The sequence below is a fragment of the Strix uralensis genome, chromosome 4 (assembly GCF_047716275.1).
Source record: "Strix uralensis isolate ZFMK-TIS-50842 chromosome 4, bStrUra1, whole genome shotgun sequence".
Lineage (NCBI taxonomy): Eukaryota > Metazoa > Chordata > Aves > Strigiformes > Strigidae > Strix > Strix uralensis.
Window position 1 is genome coordinate 121291575 of NC_133975.1, and position 15242 is coordinate 121306816.

The window sequence follows — 15242 nt, forward strand, 5'->3', positions numbered from 1 at the left end:
AGGCCAATGCGGTGCTGCATGTTGGAGGTCATTGCACCAGGCATCCCATCACCCCAGCGCTGCCTCGCACAAGGAGAGGGCTCAGAGCCCTCCCCCAAGGAGCCCCTTGCTGCTTGCCCCAGAGTGAATTGCTTCCCTCCTTGTGCTATTTTTGGGCTCCTGGCTCCAGGATGGTGAGGCGTCTCGGTAGCTGCATCCCCATGCTGTGTGCTGAAGGCATGAGAGAGGCAAGAGCATCCTTTGTCCACACACTGGGGGAGGGAAAAGGCAACCCACTGGCAACAGGGACCGTTGCACAAGAGGGTGGCAGGATGGTAGCTCTCCCCTGCAAGCAGCTGAGGACACCAAGCTCTGCGTCCCGCCTGGGCACACAGGGATGTCAGCGTGTGCCCGTGCGGAGGGACAGCGTCTGGGGACGCACAGCTGACAGCACAGCTGGCACGGAGGAAGGCCGGCTGCCCTGCCGCACGGATCACCGCCTGGTCACCCCTCCGTATTGGGGTGTACGGATTTGCTGCTAGCGAGGCTTCATTTTTAAAATGCATTAGTAGCTCGAGGTCACTTACAATAGAGGCTTTAATTAAAGTAGAGATCAATTTTTGTCAGCGTGCTAGCAGAGCACATTCTGTACTTTTCCTTCAGGAGCCACGTTTGCTTGCTCATACAGAAAGCGTCGCAGGGAGGGGGGAGCTCTGCAGAAAAAACTGAGGCGCCAGAGTCAGTTTGTGATGCCAGGGGCCAACAGCTGCTGGAAAACCAGCTGTATCCATGATCACTACCCTGCGCACCGTCACACGCAGACAGCCCGCGGTGCAGGCAGGGTAACGAAAAGGGGTTTGGTATGCAAGAGTCTCTCCTGGGATCCTGCCTAAACAAGGAATTTAATTCGCAGACATCTTCGGTAAGCAGAGCATTAAATGGGTGGTTTATGTCGCTGAGGCTGTGCACGGTGTGGCTGGGCACCTGATGGCTCTGTTTTGTTCTTGGTCCTGAGAGTCAAGGGTCCCCCGCTGTGACAGACTAATGCAAAACGCATTAGTGTTAATGGCAGATCTCAGGACTCATTGCTTCCTGGGGTCTTAAAAGAAAAAACAACCTGCACACTATTAATGGACACCAACTCGTATCATTGTGCCTTCCCTCCACGCAGTTACAGCCTCTCACAGAAGTTTTGCAAATCCATATTCAGACAGTGCAGTAGGCAACAGTGCTCAAAATACCACTGAGCTTACAAACAGACTTGGCCCAATGCATTTTTGTTTAATTTTCTTTTTAGCAGCAGCGAAGGGGAGGGGATTTGGCAGGGGCTGGCACCACCGGAGTGCAGGAGCTGGCCAAGGCGCTGCGGTGGCCATCTCCATCAGCACCAGGGCTCCACGCTGCTCTTCCTCATGGGACCGCAGAGCAGGGACTGCGTAAGAAACTGGAAGGCAGGCGATGCTGCAAAAACTCTGAGGGCTTTATCTGCGAGAAAACAAGCAATAAAGCTGCATAAACCTGTGTAGTCAGGTGACAAAAAAGTGCTGCAGCTTATTGGGGAGCAGGGAAAATATTTGCTGCAAGGACGGGTAACTGGCTGATTCCTGAGTTCATGTTCCTCCTCTGGCTAGAGCGCAGCACTGCAGCTCTCGCTTGCTGAGCACGTCCTGCTGTCTTCTGCTCCTGTCCTCAGCTAACCCCGTCGGCAACGCTAGTCTGAGCATCATTCGCCTCTGGGACAGGCTCTGCCAACGTCTGGCTTTCCCTGGCATCCTGCAAGAGGCGTGCAGCTGATGTCCAGTCTCGTCATCACCCCACATCCCCAGAAACAGGAGGGCTTTGCAAGGGAGCCCCGAGACCGTGCTGGCTCTTTCCAACGCTGGTGCCTTCCCTCCTGCCTCCCTGACACAGTACCTCTGCCCATGGCACCCCTTCCCCTCCAACCCCAGCTGCAGCTCTTGCCCCACGAGCTGCAGGAGCCCAAGGCTGCCAATGAGGGATGTAAGGGGAAACTGAGAGGAGCCACGTTTACAGGGGGGTAAGCAAACAGGAGCAGGCAGTGCAGACCTGCTGCCACCACAATGGAAGGCAAGTTCAGGTGAATGCTACTTTTTGGAATGTTCTCCTCACTTCTGTCTGCCGGAGCTGCTTTGTACAGAGCAGGCAGGGTGCAAACTGGGACATGAGATGCTCCAGTAGTCTGGCATGCAAGAATACCATCTCTCTTTTTTCCCCATTTCCTTTTAAAATAGGCTAAACTCAGCAGCAAGACAAGGTTTGTGGTCATGATGTGACACCTTCTGCTGTTACTTTGCTTAACTGTACCTAAAGGTGCAGTTCAGCTCCCACACTCATCTCTTCCCTCAAATGCTTCCCTGCTTCTCAGTGCTTTGGACTACCAGTGCCAGGTCTTAAGATTTTTATGCATCTGCTTTCTCCCAGGGATGCCTGATCTGGCACTGTGCAGAACAACGAGGGTGCCTGGACCTTCAACATTTTCATGCTGAACTGCCCTCCCTGTGATTTAGCTGTGTTAAGCACTTACCCAGCAACAATAAGCCAGCGTTTACACCCTCCCAACTGAAAGCAGATTGCACCCCTTCAGGAAGCTGTTTGTTCTCGGCACATCTGTGCTGGAGACAGAGGTGTTGGCAGATGAGTTTAGTTCTTGCATAGCAAGTGACACCAGTATGTATTCCAAAACGCACAGACTTTTGGGGTGAAGATCTGTGCTAGAAGTGACAACATGTTCCAGTGAGTGGTACACCCATCAGCCCAGCCTCGGGACCTGATGTAATGCCTCTGTGAAAATGGAACAGGCAGAGACCAAATTATCCTCATTCCTTGCATAACTCAATTCCTCACTTGTGCTACTAGACTGGTAGCCTCCAGGGAGAGGAAAGCGAACCATCAGAGAAACATTTCACATTGAGTCTTGAATTGCCGCATTTCTGAAAGTTCTCCTGAGGGCTTGGAGGGACTCTTTAGGTAACCAGAATCAGAAGCCTTAAGGGAATAGAAGACTTGCAAAGGGCTGTGGTGGAGGACTTGGGGAGGAATTCTGCTTGGCCAAACTTGAGGGGAAAAAAAAAAGGAAGAGAAGAATAATGTATTCATACTGAACAATTAATTTATTTTTCTAGAAATGTTCTCCTGCTTAAATTATAACCAAGCCCTGGCACTGCTGAGTGCTATGATTTAATACCCCCATAATTAAAGACTTTGTTGTCATCTGAAGTCCTCACTGTGCAGAGAAAAATCAGCTCAAGAGCAGTAGAAATGTTTTTTAAAAGTCAAAGGCTGATTAGCATGAATACTTGTGAGAAGGCTTCCGGCACACAGCCCTCAAACCTCCTGTCAGCTATCAGCCCCATCCCCAGGGCAGTGTGGGTGCACCTTCCTCAAGCTGAGCAGCCCCAGCCTGCTGGCCTTGCCCAGGTAGGTTTGGTCAAGCAAGGAAGAGCAGGGTCCATAAATACCTGCCTAAGCCTTCCCCATTAAGATATCCTGGAGTAACACGGGTGAGACAAACCGAGAAGTAATCCAGGAGCATTTAGGCACTCTGTAAGGGATGAGGGATGCTTACCCAGGACACACTAGAGATGATGTTGGCTCTGTTCTAGCTACAGTGAGCTCTGCGGTGCTCAAATACTGGAGCATGAGGGGAGTTTTAAAAAACCCTATGTTATGGGTTGCACCATTCACACACCGATCCTTGAAATGTCCCCAAGCGTGTCTTTGGGACTACAGTTTTGACAAGTCAAAAGTCTTTATTGTTTTATCACACAAGATGCCTGAATAGATCCTGCAGCCTCCTTACTATGCTTCAGCTGTAAGGAAATAGTCATATAAATGATTTAAAAATTAATTAATGGGGCCAGCAACTCGATAAAACGACAATTCTAACACAAACTGAGGGCACAAAATTTCAACACTGTATTCCACCAAAAGGACTTCCATCGCTCCTGAACATGTATTTACGTGCAGAAACACCCCCCTTTCTCTTAGCATTCAGGTACGGAGCTTCAAAGGATCTTTCAGTTTATGTAAAATGTCTATGTGAACAAAGTGAATTTACCATGAAACTAAAGCAAGTCTCAGTGGTAGACTGTTTTCACATGTCAAGACAGACGACTATGAACTTTAAAACCTCCCTCTTCTGCTTTATTGACAGGTAAATTGTTCAAAAATGTTCTCACAATTCAATAATTACAAAGACTTAGACTTACATTAAAAAAGTAAAAACCAGAAAACCCCCAAAGCAGTAGTGTCCAGCTCTAACTGAGCCCCTTTATCAAGAATCTGAGAAAAAGAGCAAGTACTGTCAAACACTTAACGTAACAGGATTAAATGTTGACTAGAACACTCAGTTTAAACTAAAGATAAGTGCACGTCCTATACAGTGTTTCAGAAAAGAACATTAGCCATTGGTATATCATTAGCCTATTTAAACCAAATTTTAAATAAGTGACATCCAACTGTCATAAAATTGGCACAGAAGGCACACTAGTGTGACAATGACAAACTGGATATGCCAGCCACTGAATTAATTACAAGCTTTTAATGAAACATGGTCACAAATCTTTGATTACTAAATGTATAATACATGGAAGCATGAGATTAAATATACACGCAAAACATCACCACTGCACGTGGGCCATAGCAAAATATACAGGAGTGTGTTGTGCATTTTTCTACATGATCAATACTTGATTAATAATCATGGGGTCTTCATGCAGGTGAGGCTACAATTAATGAGAAAAGCAGCACCCCCAGTTACACATCCTTCACGTTCCACTTTGGTAACCGATAAAACAGACTGATGTTTTAGTGCGATATAGTCCCTTAGATCAAGCAGACTTCGAGGGCAACGCGTCCACGAGAGGCTTGCTAGCTAAACAATGTAGTGTGTCCTTACACCAAAAAACCCAGGAGAAACAACTTCTCAGAAGGAGATAGGCAGGAACGAGGAGTAAAATTTTTTTCACAGCAGTAATTACCAGTATTTTAAAAGCCCTGACTAATGACTGATTGATGAGGACTAAAAAGCAGGGTATGGGTAAAAGATAACCGGCAGTAGTCCTATGTACAAGACTAAAAAGTTGATAGAAAGATAGAAAGACAGTTATGCAGCTGTATATGTAATGGCTAAATGAATTAAAAGGCCACAAAACTATAACCAACTTTTATTTGACTTCCTGGTGATTCTATTGATGTTGGAAACGACCTACAGCTTCCTAGCATTCTCCTTAAGATTTAGGAAACAAACAGTTATGGGAGAAAGGGAAAAGTGTATTCATCTGAGGATGTAACTAGACCTGCTCACATTTCCTATTTAGAGGTCCAAATTGTGTCTAAAAGGATTTCCTGCTAATGAGACATTACATCATTCTATAGAAAAATAATATTCCTGATATTGTAGCAATATTATCAGTATCTCTCTCTATTTCTTTTTCAGCATAAGAATAAGACTATTTACTGGTGGCCTTAAATGCTCCTATGCAATAAAACTGTGTCACAGCTGTGCAGAGAGGAATCAACCGTAACTGAACAGTGAACAATTCTGCATAAAAAGCTTGATCGTTATTTAGTAAAGAATTTTCTTCATTTCAATAGTTTGTATCTACAATCTGGATATATAATTATTCTTGTACAACACTAGAGATTCAGTGTCAGTCTTGGCACTAGCATCTGAGACAGCTTTGCCCTGCTCTTGAATACTCCATGGAGTAGTGGATGATCGAAGACAAAATGGTGAGAGCGGCAGTGTTATGCGTCACAGGTTGACTGGTCCAGTCCATCTAGTGTAAGCTGATTCCTATGAGGAGAGTTGGGACTTGGGGGCCCACTTGGATTTGAGCTGTTGGATGGAGTAGAGTGTTTGGTGGAGTCTGAATCAGGCTGTTAATGAGAGACATTAGAAAAAAAAAAATTATGCTTACTTAAAATCAATTCTTTACACTCAAATGCTTTCAAAGGCACTCAAGAATTAGGGTGAACAACACCTATGAAGCAGTGTGTATTAGATCATTTCATAGCTAAATATTCATGCAAATACTTCCATCATTGTCAACAGGCTGGAGTGCAGTCCTGAAGGCGACCTTCTGATGTAACAGGAATTATGGGAAAGGAAATTGCTACATCTCACACTCCTCTCCTTTAGCCACTGCAAAGCCTTCCTGATGGAATGCATCTATCTGTCCACTGTTGTTCTGGATTTACCAGCCTGCGTTTTTCAAGCAATTTTTATAGCCCAGGAGTAGATTTATCTGCCCATATAAACACGTAAACCATTATGGTCAAATCATCTTCAGTTTGGTGAGAAGGAAGGAAACAAACGTATGAACTGTTTACAAAACAGCAACAGTGACAAGCATGTGAAGTGCCTGACAAAAGAGTGAAGGTTGCCAAGTATCGGGCTGGACATCTGGAAACAGAATATATTTACTGGAGACACCCCACATCAATATCTAATAAAGACAGTCTATCCACAGTTACTTCCCCAGCATTAGACTGGTTGTTGGATATTTGCTCTCACAGACTGGTCTCACTTCAACAGGATGGCTGGCAAGTTTCCCACTATTTTGGTGAGTTACAACCCTGAGCACTGCACACATTCACAGCTAATGAAATACTGCACAGGAAAAAATGGTACCATCACAATAAGTTATTTTCAAGAAAGGGAATATATATTTAGCAGATAGATTGAAAGGTAACATCCTTCAAGAATACCGTTCACAAGGTTTTGCATGGCTCAAACAATAATAAGATCATCTATAACAAGATTATTCTAACACGATCCAGTTCATGCTGTGATAAAGCTAAAAGCCATGGGAAAAATAGTATAAAGCCAAAAGGTGTTAAAGCCTCCTTTTTCAAGTTTCAAACTACTTTTTTTTTTTTAAGAAGTCATTAGAAATTGTAAAATCCACCAAAAAAGAAAACATTGTAAAAACCTTAGAATCTACCACCAGTTGCGCCTACAAACAGCAATTATCGTTGGAGCATGAATGGAATTTGGAAAGGATGCTGCAGAATAACTAAGTCAACTGACATAGTCTGTCATCAGCACCTTTGAAAATCAAGACCATTTCAAAGATACTGTGTTTAGAGATCTCTGTTTTCACATGCTGCTAATGGCTTACTCAAGGTGACAAAGGAAGTCGGAGTGTGGCTGGGATCAGAACTCTGGACGAATGCTTTGACTTGGGGCGTACTAAAGCATCCTGCAAAGGTCTGGCTTTAGGAAAACACCCTTCAAAATACAGAAAATTACATGGGCCCATAGGTGGGTACCAAAAAGTGCTAAAAAGATGCAAAGATCTTGATCTAGGAGTTCGCCTCCCAGGAATAATTTCTAACACTTTCCTTGCACAGGTAGTACTTAAGCAAAGCTTGGAAGAAGCTATACCTATGACAAATAAAGGAAACAAGAAACATACATCTTCTCTCCTTAGATTCAGGGACACCAGCTTTGTATAGCCAGGACATTTTCAGTTTGGTGACTACTGGCACATATGTAAAATTTCTTTTAGCAAGACTAAAAGTATTTTAAAATATGACCCCTTCTCAAGTTCCATGACAAAAATTCTTCCTTAAGGCAGCACAGAAAATTACTTAACTAGTCGTATTACTTTGCTATTCTACGCTAATAGCCCAGGAACATTTTTAGGAGCTCTGAGGACATTTCATCAATTAGTCAAATTTCCCTTGTCTACAAAGCTTAATCCAAGACATAATACTTCTTAAAATACCACCATAAAAAGATCTTTCCACAGCTTTGCTTTTGTGCTGGCATATCTAACTTGCAATCATATATTACAGGCTGCAGGAAACATTTGTGAAAGGAAAACATCTTCAGAAAGAACACAGCCTTTATGAAGTATTTCCTCAGAAATTTAATTTATTGGAAAAAGAAAACAATCTATGGCAACAGGATATCATCAGTCTCCATTTAATAAAAGCCACTTTACCTCTTTGTCAAACTCCTGGTCAGGATCAGACATACTTCGGGAAGGCATGGCTCCTCCCACATCACTGCCACCTGTAGAGAAAGAGAGAAAAAAGGCAGGTTTACACCTCTTGAAGTCATAAATTACAGCTCAGAACTGACAAGCTTGCTTCCAGCCTTACTTGATGAGGGCCATGAAATATAGGTTTTGTTTCTCTGCTGTTGCTGCTGCCGTGAGAGGTTAGCCGTAGACGGACATGGTTTTTCATCCTGTGCAGCAGGTAGGACACTCTACAGTTGAAATGAAACACCTTGTTAGTCAGCAACAAAAGCTATCCAACTAGGAGTTGTTACTCATGAAAACTTTACTGTGCTTTTGAAGCTATTACAACCCAGTGTTGGTAGAAAAACTCTGAACTTACTTGACCACATCCACATATTTTCAGTAACAGACACAAACCCTGAGAAAGACAGAGAAAGAACTAAGCCCCATAGCAGCCACTGGAACCTGTCAGCCAGCAAACCCTCTATGAAGGGGCAGGGACTGTACCAACAGCTCTGTTTTCCTTCCTCCTCCTGCTGAAAGGACAAATGCATTACTCTCATCTGGGCTAGCTGAGAAGGATAAGAGAAAGCCTGACTAGCAGCTATAAAACGAACATAGAAGTGTACCTTCACACCTTCCTCTTGTGGATTTAGCACTAAAATAGCTCACAAAATGCTGCATTTGTTAAATACAAAATAAAAATAATGCTATAAAGCACTGCAACTTGCATGCATTTTAGTTACCTCCACAGCATTAGTTTTTTCACCCCTTGTTTTAGTCATAGAATTGGCAAAGTGCCACAAGCACACCATTCCAGTTCCTAACAGTTTGCAGCTACTCCTACCCTTGCTAAGGAAGCAGAGAGACAGGAAGAGGAAGAAAGCAGAGGGGAGCCTTGCAGTGAGGAATGGTCACTCTGGAGAAAGATTTCAGCAGAGATAGGGCTCATGTGATAGATGTGCTCAAAGCCTGTTGGAGGTGATATCAGAGCAGAATGTCGAGAGGATGAGGAGGAAGGAAATTCATTCTGTTATTTTAAGAAGACAAACAAGAAAAAGGAAGGAGGAGAGACTGATCATTTACAAAACTACTAACAAGATCCTGGCAGTGATATCCATTTCTTTCATTGTCTCATTCACAAGTCAGCTAACAGTATTTCCTTGCACAGGATTTAGAAGCAATGTGCATCAGGAAGGTTCACCTTTCTCAAAATGATTGAAAGAAGAATTTGGTACAAAGATAATAGTTGAACTCCATACAGCTCATCTTCACAGTTTTTCTGAGCAAGAACAAATGCACATATATCTCCCTCCCTTTTAAATGTATTTTACCAGTGGGAGGTCCATGAGAACCTGCATTCCATCTCCTGGTCCCATATGAGCCACGTGGTTGAAATTTGTTGGGTTAGAAATCATCTTTGACCTTAGCTCAGGGTCTCTAAGCATTTCCCTAAAAGAACAGAGTGATTTTTACTATTAGCATTCCCAGTCTCTGCATGTCATCATGTATATTAAGTCACATACCACAGTTAAATTCTTACCGCCTTTGTTGTAATCGCTCTTCCTCGGGAACCTTAAATACAAATCTTCTTTTGCTCCTAGTTCGAAGCATTTGCTTCTTGCTATTGTCAGATGTTTCTGGTACACTGAGGACAGCTCCTGCTGTAATATCACAATGCAATTTCACATACATAGGTACACGCTGACCCAGACGCATCCAACACAAGTTTCATCTCATGCAAAGGTAACACTGCTTAAAATTATTCACTTTGTATCATTTTCCCATTTCTCCCCTTGCTCAGTACTCACCTGCAAATTTGTTTTTGAAATATATTAGTCTCGGTGGTTCACAGTTCAGGAGATTCAGCGTGCCATCCGTGTTCAATGGTCTGATCTGTTTTGAGGAAGGAGGCAGAGAATTAATTCAAGCCTAGCATACACTGTGAAGAAACATCTCATTTGGCATTAGCCAGTCAAGTTCTATATTCAAAGAAAATTACTTACCCTTCTCAGGCCAATAGTCTGGACCCATTCCATAGTGTTAACATCAAATACATCAACACCATACTCACTATACACTGTTACGTATGAAGAATTGCAACCTGCATAGATTAAAAACAAACAGAAAACCCTAATGTGGTTTCAGTAGTCCAGAATTGACATATATTTGAGCAAATTTCAATAGTTACAAGTTTTCCACTATGTGCAAGATACATTCTAAACCACATTTTCCCAGCTCCACTTTCAAGCAGATATTTTTGTGATAACAGATTTGCTAATGACAACTACCAGCATCATGGAAAGATTTAAAATTGACCCTTTCAGTATTTTTAAACTTCAAATTATGATCTCATGAAACTGCAAAATGGCATCTGAAGTTTTCAGATGCATGCAAATTTGCTACTTTGCAGGAACTGAGCAGTTAGCTTTTCTACAGATGCAGATTACTTCATTTCAGAAGCAGCAAACTAACTATACATCTGCTGTGTGCAGGGGAAAAGAGAGGGCCACCATCTGTGAGGTGGGTCATGAAGTCACGATGCGGATCTGTTCTCAATTTCCTTCCTCTTTTGCTAACAATTATCTAGCTTTAGATATTCATGGATGGGTTGCTTTCATCAGGTTAACAGAAAAATGTCACAATGCTTAAAAAGCCCACAACCCATTTTCTCTTTTCAACTTTTTTTTTTCAAAAAGCATAAAAGGCATCAGCAGACAAGTTTATTTTAGGTCAAATGAAAAGCAGAAATCCCTAGAGCTTCATATCAACATGCTTCTGTTCACGTAAAGACTGTCCTGATGTAAAAAACAGTTACTAGAAATTTATGGGATTTAATAGAGAGAAGAGCTGCTTCAATAAACAAAAGGAAAATAACCCAGTAGGACACTAAACACATCACAGAATCCTCTTAGAAGAACTGAAGTAAGGTTGTGTTGTTATTTTTCAAATTCATTCACAGAAAGCCTTGGATAGCTATCATAAATACGTATCCCAGCAGTGACTTATGGTGAAGTATTTATTATGTGGTGTCATGGTTGGCTTGGATGTCCAAGTCAAGGGAGACCATTGAGCACCAGACAGAAACACCAACTGCTTTTGCCTGGCCAGATTGTAGCCCAGGTCAGCACTTACCAGTCAGAACTGATGAGCTTGTTCAAATCTCAACTGGTTCCTAGAGACACATCAGTGTCTGCACTGGGCTTGCCCACGTTACAGCTTTGAGACCTGCTGCCTCCAAGTCTCTGCACTGCACCGTACCCAGGCTAAGCAGCCCCACGACGCCTACACTGACTCAGCACAGAACCAGCACATTCAGCTGGTTTAACTGCAACCTAGATGGGCTGGGCCACCCGAGACAACAGAGCTGACTGTGCTAACATGAGAGGACTGAATGCCCTAGAGAAATTCTCCATCCTATCCTAAAACCTCTCTACAACATGGTCCTTTACCACAGCACAAACTGCAACGGGGAAGAACCATTTCCACTTTGATGATCTCCTGATGGGACAGTTAAGAAAAGCCACCATCACTAGTGACAGACACCAGGACTGAGGAAGGAGGACAAGGCTAATGGAAAGGGAAGCAATCCAGTTTCTTCTGACAGTGGAAAAAGTTGCTCTTTCTACAAAAACAACCCTAAGCCAACACCACTCAGGACTGCACATACAAGAATGCTATAAAATAGTTTACAGCAAGAACAGCATCTAATAATAACAGACAAAACCATTAACTAGCAAGTCTAGTTTGCTGAAATGCAAAAAACTGTAAAGCTGATAAAGGAAAAGGAAACATTAGATTTGGATAATTGTGTTTTAAAGTAAATTTGCAACTACATTGTTTCCTTGGGCCTTTGCTTCAGACTTCTGTACAGAAGTAGGTCAGAGTAAAGCAAGCAAACAATTTCAGTTCAAGACAATTAAAATTAAACAAACTGCTATTAGGGCCTGGCCTGATCAAACCAACGAGCACCTAACTGCTCACTGTACTATTTAAACACAAAGCTATTTCTTGCCTTCAATCATTCAAAACATTTTAATTACTATTTAAGCTTCAAACAAAAATCCCAGTTTTATCATGACTGCCTTTGACTACTGAATACTGAAAAATGCTCTGCATGTGCTTCTATCCTAAATGAGCTGATAAACCAGTGCTCCTGAAATGACCAGAGTGGTTGAAAAATTACCTTCCACCTGCCTATATTTTTTTGGAAATTCTCCCCATAAAAATAAAACCAAAAGGAGAAAAATTGCTGCCAGTTCTGCCTAAAGCAGTATTTTTACCTCCTATTTTGTTATCTTTATGAACCTTTAGAGTCACAGTTACATTTCTTCTTCAACTTTCTACAGTACCTTGAGTACGGGACACAGAAGACATCCTACAGACAACTAGACATTTATACTCTCTAAGGGAGCAAAAATCTTTACAGAATTTCACAGACCAGTAGTCTTGCACTGTCCTGCATCCAGAACTACTCTCTGTAAAAGTTATTTTGCATTCCATTATTCGTTCTTCTGTGTTCTGTAACAAGACAGAGCTTCTTTTCCTGCAGCATCCAGGATTTCACCCCAGGAGATCGCCAAGTCCAAAACTACCATCAGGAATAACTATGTATCCTGTTAACTCATCAAAACTTAAACTGTAGATATTGAAAGACAAACCGAAGCAAACTAGAATACAATGCTGATTATTTTTAGACAAGTAAAGCAGCAACAGGGATATGGCAACAGAAAAACATATACATACTACAGGCAACAGGAGTTGCAGGCCACATTAGTTCCTGCATGCGTGACCTTCGACCTTGCGAATCGACGTATACTCCCATATGGCTGAAGCAAAGCAGGTATTCCTCATTACTGAGCTCCACAGCACAAAGGGCATCAAAAGACTGCTGTGAGAGGAAGATAAGCGAGGGGTCATTAGGATTTACCAGGTTTATAGATTGTCCATCTCCCTGGATGGTCAACAGAGAGAACCCAGACTGGTAGCCAACACAGAGCTTGTCCTTGAACACTGTCATCCACTGTACAGTTCCTGGAGCCTGAATTTCACTGAATTTTTTATGGAAAGGTTTAGTTCTGTGAATTTCATAGCAAAAAACCTGTCGTTTGACAGCCACAAACAAACAAGTTGAAGAACTCTTCTTTAGTGTTCCAGTCGTAATTAATTGGCAGCCTTTAGTTTCTGCAAGCTTAATGTCAAAGTTTCCTTCCGACCCATCCAGAGAGGCCCAGGGGTAAAGGTGAACGTGATGGTTCCGACCGCAGACAAGGATGATAATTTTCTCCTTGGGAGCAAGCTCTATCTGGTACACCTTCTTGCAGTCAGCAGCTCGGACTATCACTGCAAAGGAAACAAGAGCTGCCGTAAGTTAAGTAAGAAAACCATCAGGCCTGGAAACATTACCTACTGATGTCTGAAAATGAATCTAAACACAAGACACATACCAGGTAAGAAAGAGCACTCATAACACATGTTCAAAGCTCCATTATTAATTCTCAGAACAATGAAACAAAGCATTCCCATAACTCTCTCTATTGATAAAAGGTCTCAATGCCACTTTGCAGGAAAAGGCTGCTTAACATCTGGGATAAACGGAGAAAAATTTTTATATCATAATATCTGTACTATCTATACACTGCAAGATGCTGTATCTTCTGAAACAGATCCCACCTTCAGGAAAATGTCAGCATCTTCAGTAAAATATGGAAGACCACAAAATTAGCAGAACACACAAGAAATAAAAAGTATTTGATGCTGATAACTGAGGATACAAAATGCTGTACTGCTGGCAAATATCTCAGACAAATACAAAAGCAGTACAGTAAGTGGGTGTTAAATACCTATATGGAAAGGCAAAAAATGCAGGTGTGTGATGGGGAAAGAAGAAATGGGCTTAAGCTGTAGGAAGAGAGGTTTAGGACAGGCACCAGGAAAAGCCTTCTTACAGTAAGGACTAGTTAAGCTACCCATGGAAACTGAGTAGTTTCACTGTTTCAAGGGTTTTTTAAAACTGGATTAGAGGCAGCTAAGGGGTTTTGGTACAATGTGTTCTGCTTTTGGGATTGTAGGTATACAGGCACGGTCAAGGAAGTAGTGAGTATATCATGGGGTACAAACAGAAGAGACTAAGCAATTCCAAACTAGGAAACATAATACACATAAGCCAATTATATTTAAATGTCACTTTCATTTTTTCTGTTAGCTGAATGCATTCAAAATATTTGTGAATTAAAAAAAAATTAACTGGAAATTATATGCAATTTTTTCAGTAGTAGTTCAGTAACCTAACCAAGTTACCAAATTCTATAAACAAGACTTCGGCTGTTTAGATCACAAAGCCAAGTGCTTCTGTGGTGTCCCCTCACTTGCGCAAATAGATGATATGTCTGAAGAAACATGCTATGAAATAACCAGCTGTTGGAACTCTGCCACAGAGAAAAGATCGTTTTATTTTTTTCCTCTAGCTCCAACTCCAGCTTACAGTTTAGTTTATTTGTCAAGAACTAAGTGATATTCTGACCACAGACCTTTGACATAAGCAGCTGGCAGTTAATTAACACTGAAAATTACAACTGCCATAAAATGAAAAAAAATTACGATTTATGAAAGTGCTGTTAACACACAGGAACTGGCCATAGAAAACTCCTGCAAAACATCATTACCAAAACTGATAATTCATTTTCACATTTACATATGACACGGTGATGCAGATAACCATTCCTTTATGAAATGACCTTTCAAATTAAATGAACAATTTTCTTTTATGCAAGAAGCTGGTACTGGAATCTCTGGAATTATTTGCATCTAAAGTTATGTTTATATCTAAGTACTTACTGAATGGTGACCACTGGAAGTTTACTCAAAGGAATGGCATTTATTACTGCTAAAATGAATTTCAAATATCTGCTGTCTCCACGTATAAAGCGGTTTCTCCTGGAATTGGGCAATGGCTTATTCTAAGCAAGAAGCAGCAATAACATTTTGCTTTTTGCCCCAAAACCACATCCCTGACTTCATTTGATTTTGAAAGTCAAATCTTTAAAAACCTGCATTCATTGCTTTATTTTACATTGAAATGCAAGTTTTAGCATGACTTGCAATCCAACTTTCAAACAGGCACAAACTAAATTGCATTGAAAAAGGAAATTCAAATTCTTCCACAAAGGCTAAATTTAAAGAAATATCTTTTTCGAAATTTGAATGACAATGACTAAAAACAGTCAGAGGGATATTTCAGGAGTGTCTCAGTGATTTTTCCAAAGTCAG

General features: G+C 41.8%; 1 protein-coding gene across 13 annotated transcripts in view; it reads right to left on the reverse strand.

The window, feature by feature from the left end:
• Positions 1–4118: 4118 nt before the first annotated feature.
• CDC42BPB (CDC42 binding protein kinase beta) overlaps positions 4119–15242 on the reverse strand; it is a 99812-nt gene continuing 88688 nt past the window's right edge. For 4 of the 13 annotated variants that reach the window (XM_074868840.1, XM_074868838.1, XM_074868843.1 and 1 more), the window contains 10 exons: positions 12720–13316; positions 9980–10077; positions 9785–9869; positions 9517–9637; positions 9308–9425; positions 8821–9003; positions 8353–8391; positions 8113–8221; positions 7953–8023; positions 4119–5880 (listed from right to left, as the gene is read on the reverse strand). In XM_074868840.1, coding sequence (XP_074724941.1) covers positions 5749–5880; positions 7953–8023; positions 8113–8221; positions 8353–8391; positions 8821–9003; positions 9308–9425; positions 9517–9637; positions 9785–9869; positions 9980–10077; positions 12720–13316 — 1553 coding nt within the window. In that variant the 3' untranslated portion in view covers positions 4119–5748. The remainder of the gene's footprint in view (positions 5881–7952; positions 8024–8112; positions 8222–8352; positions 8392–8820; positions 9004–9307; positions 9426–9516; positions 9638–9784; positions 9870–9979; positions 10078–12719; positions 13317–15242) is intronic. The other 9 variants (XM_074868846.1, XM_074868850.1, XM_074868849.1 and 6 more) reach the window with 5 other exon arrangements.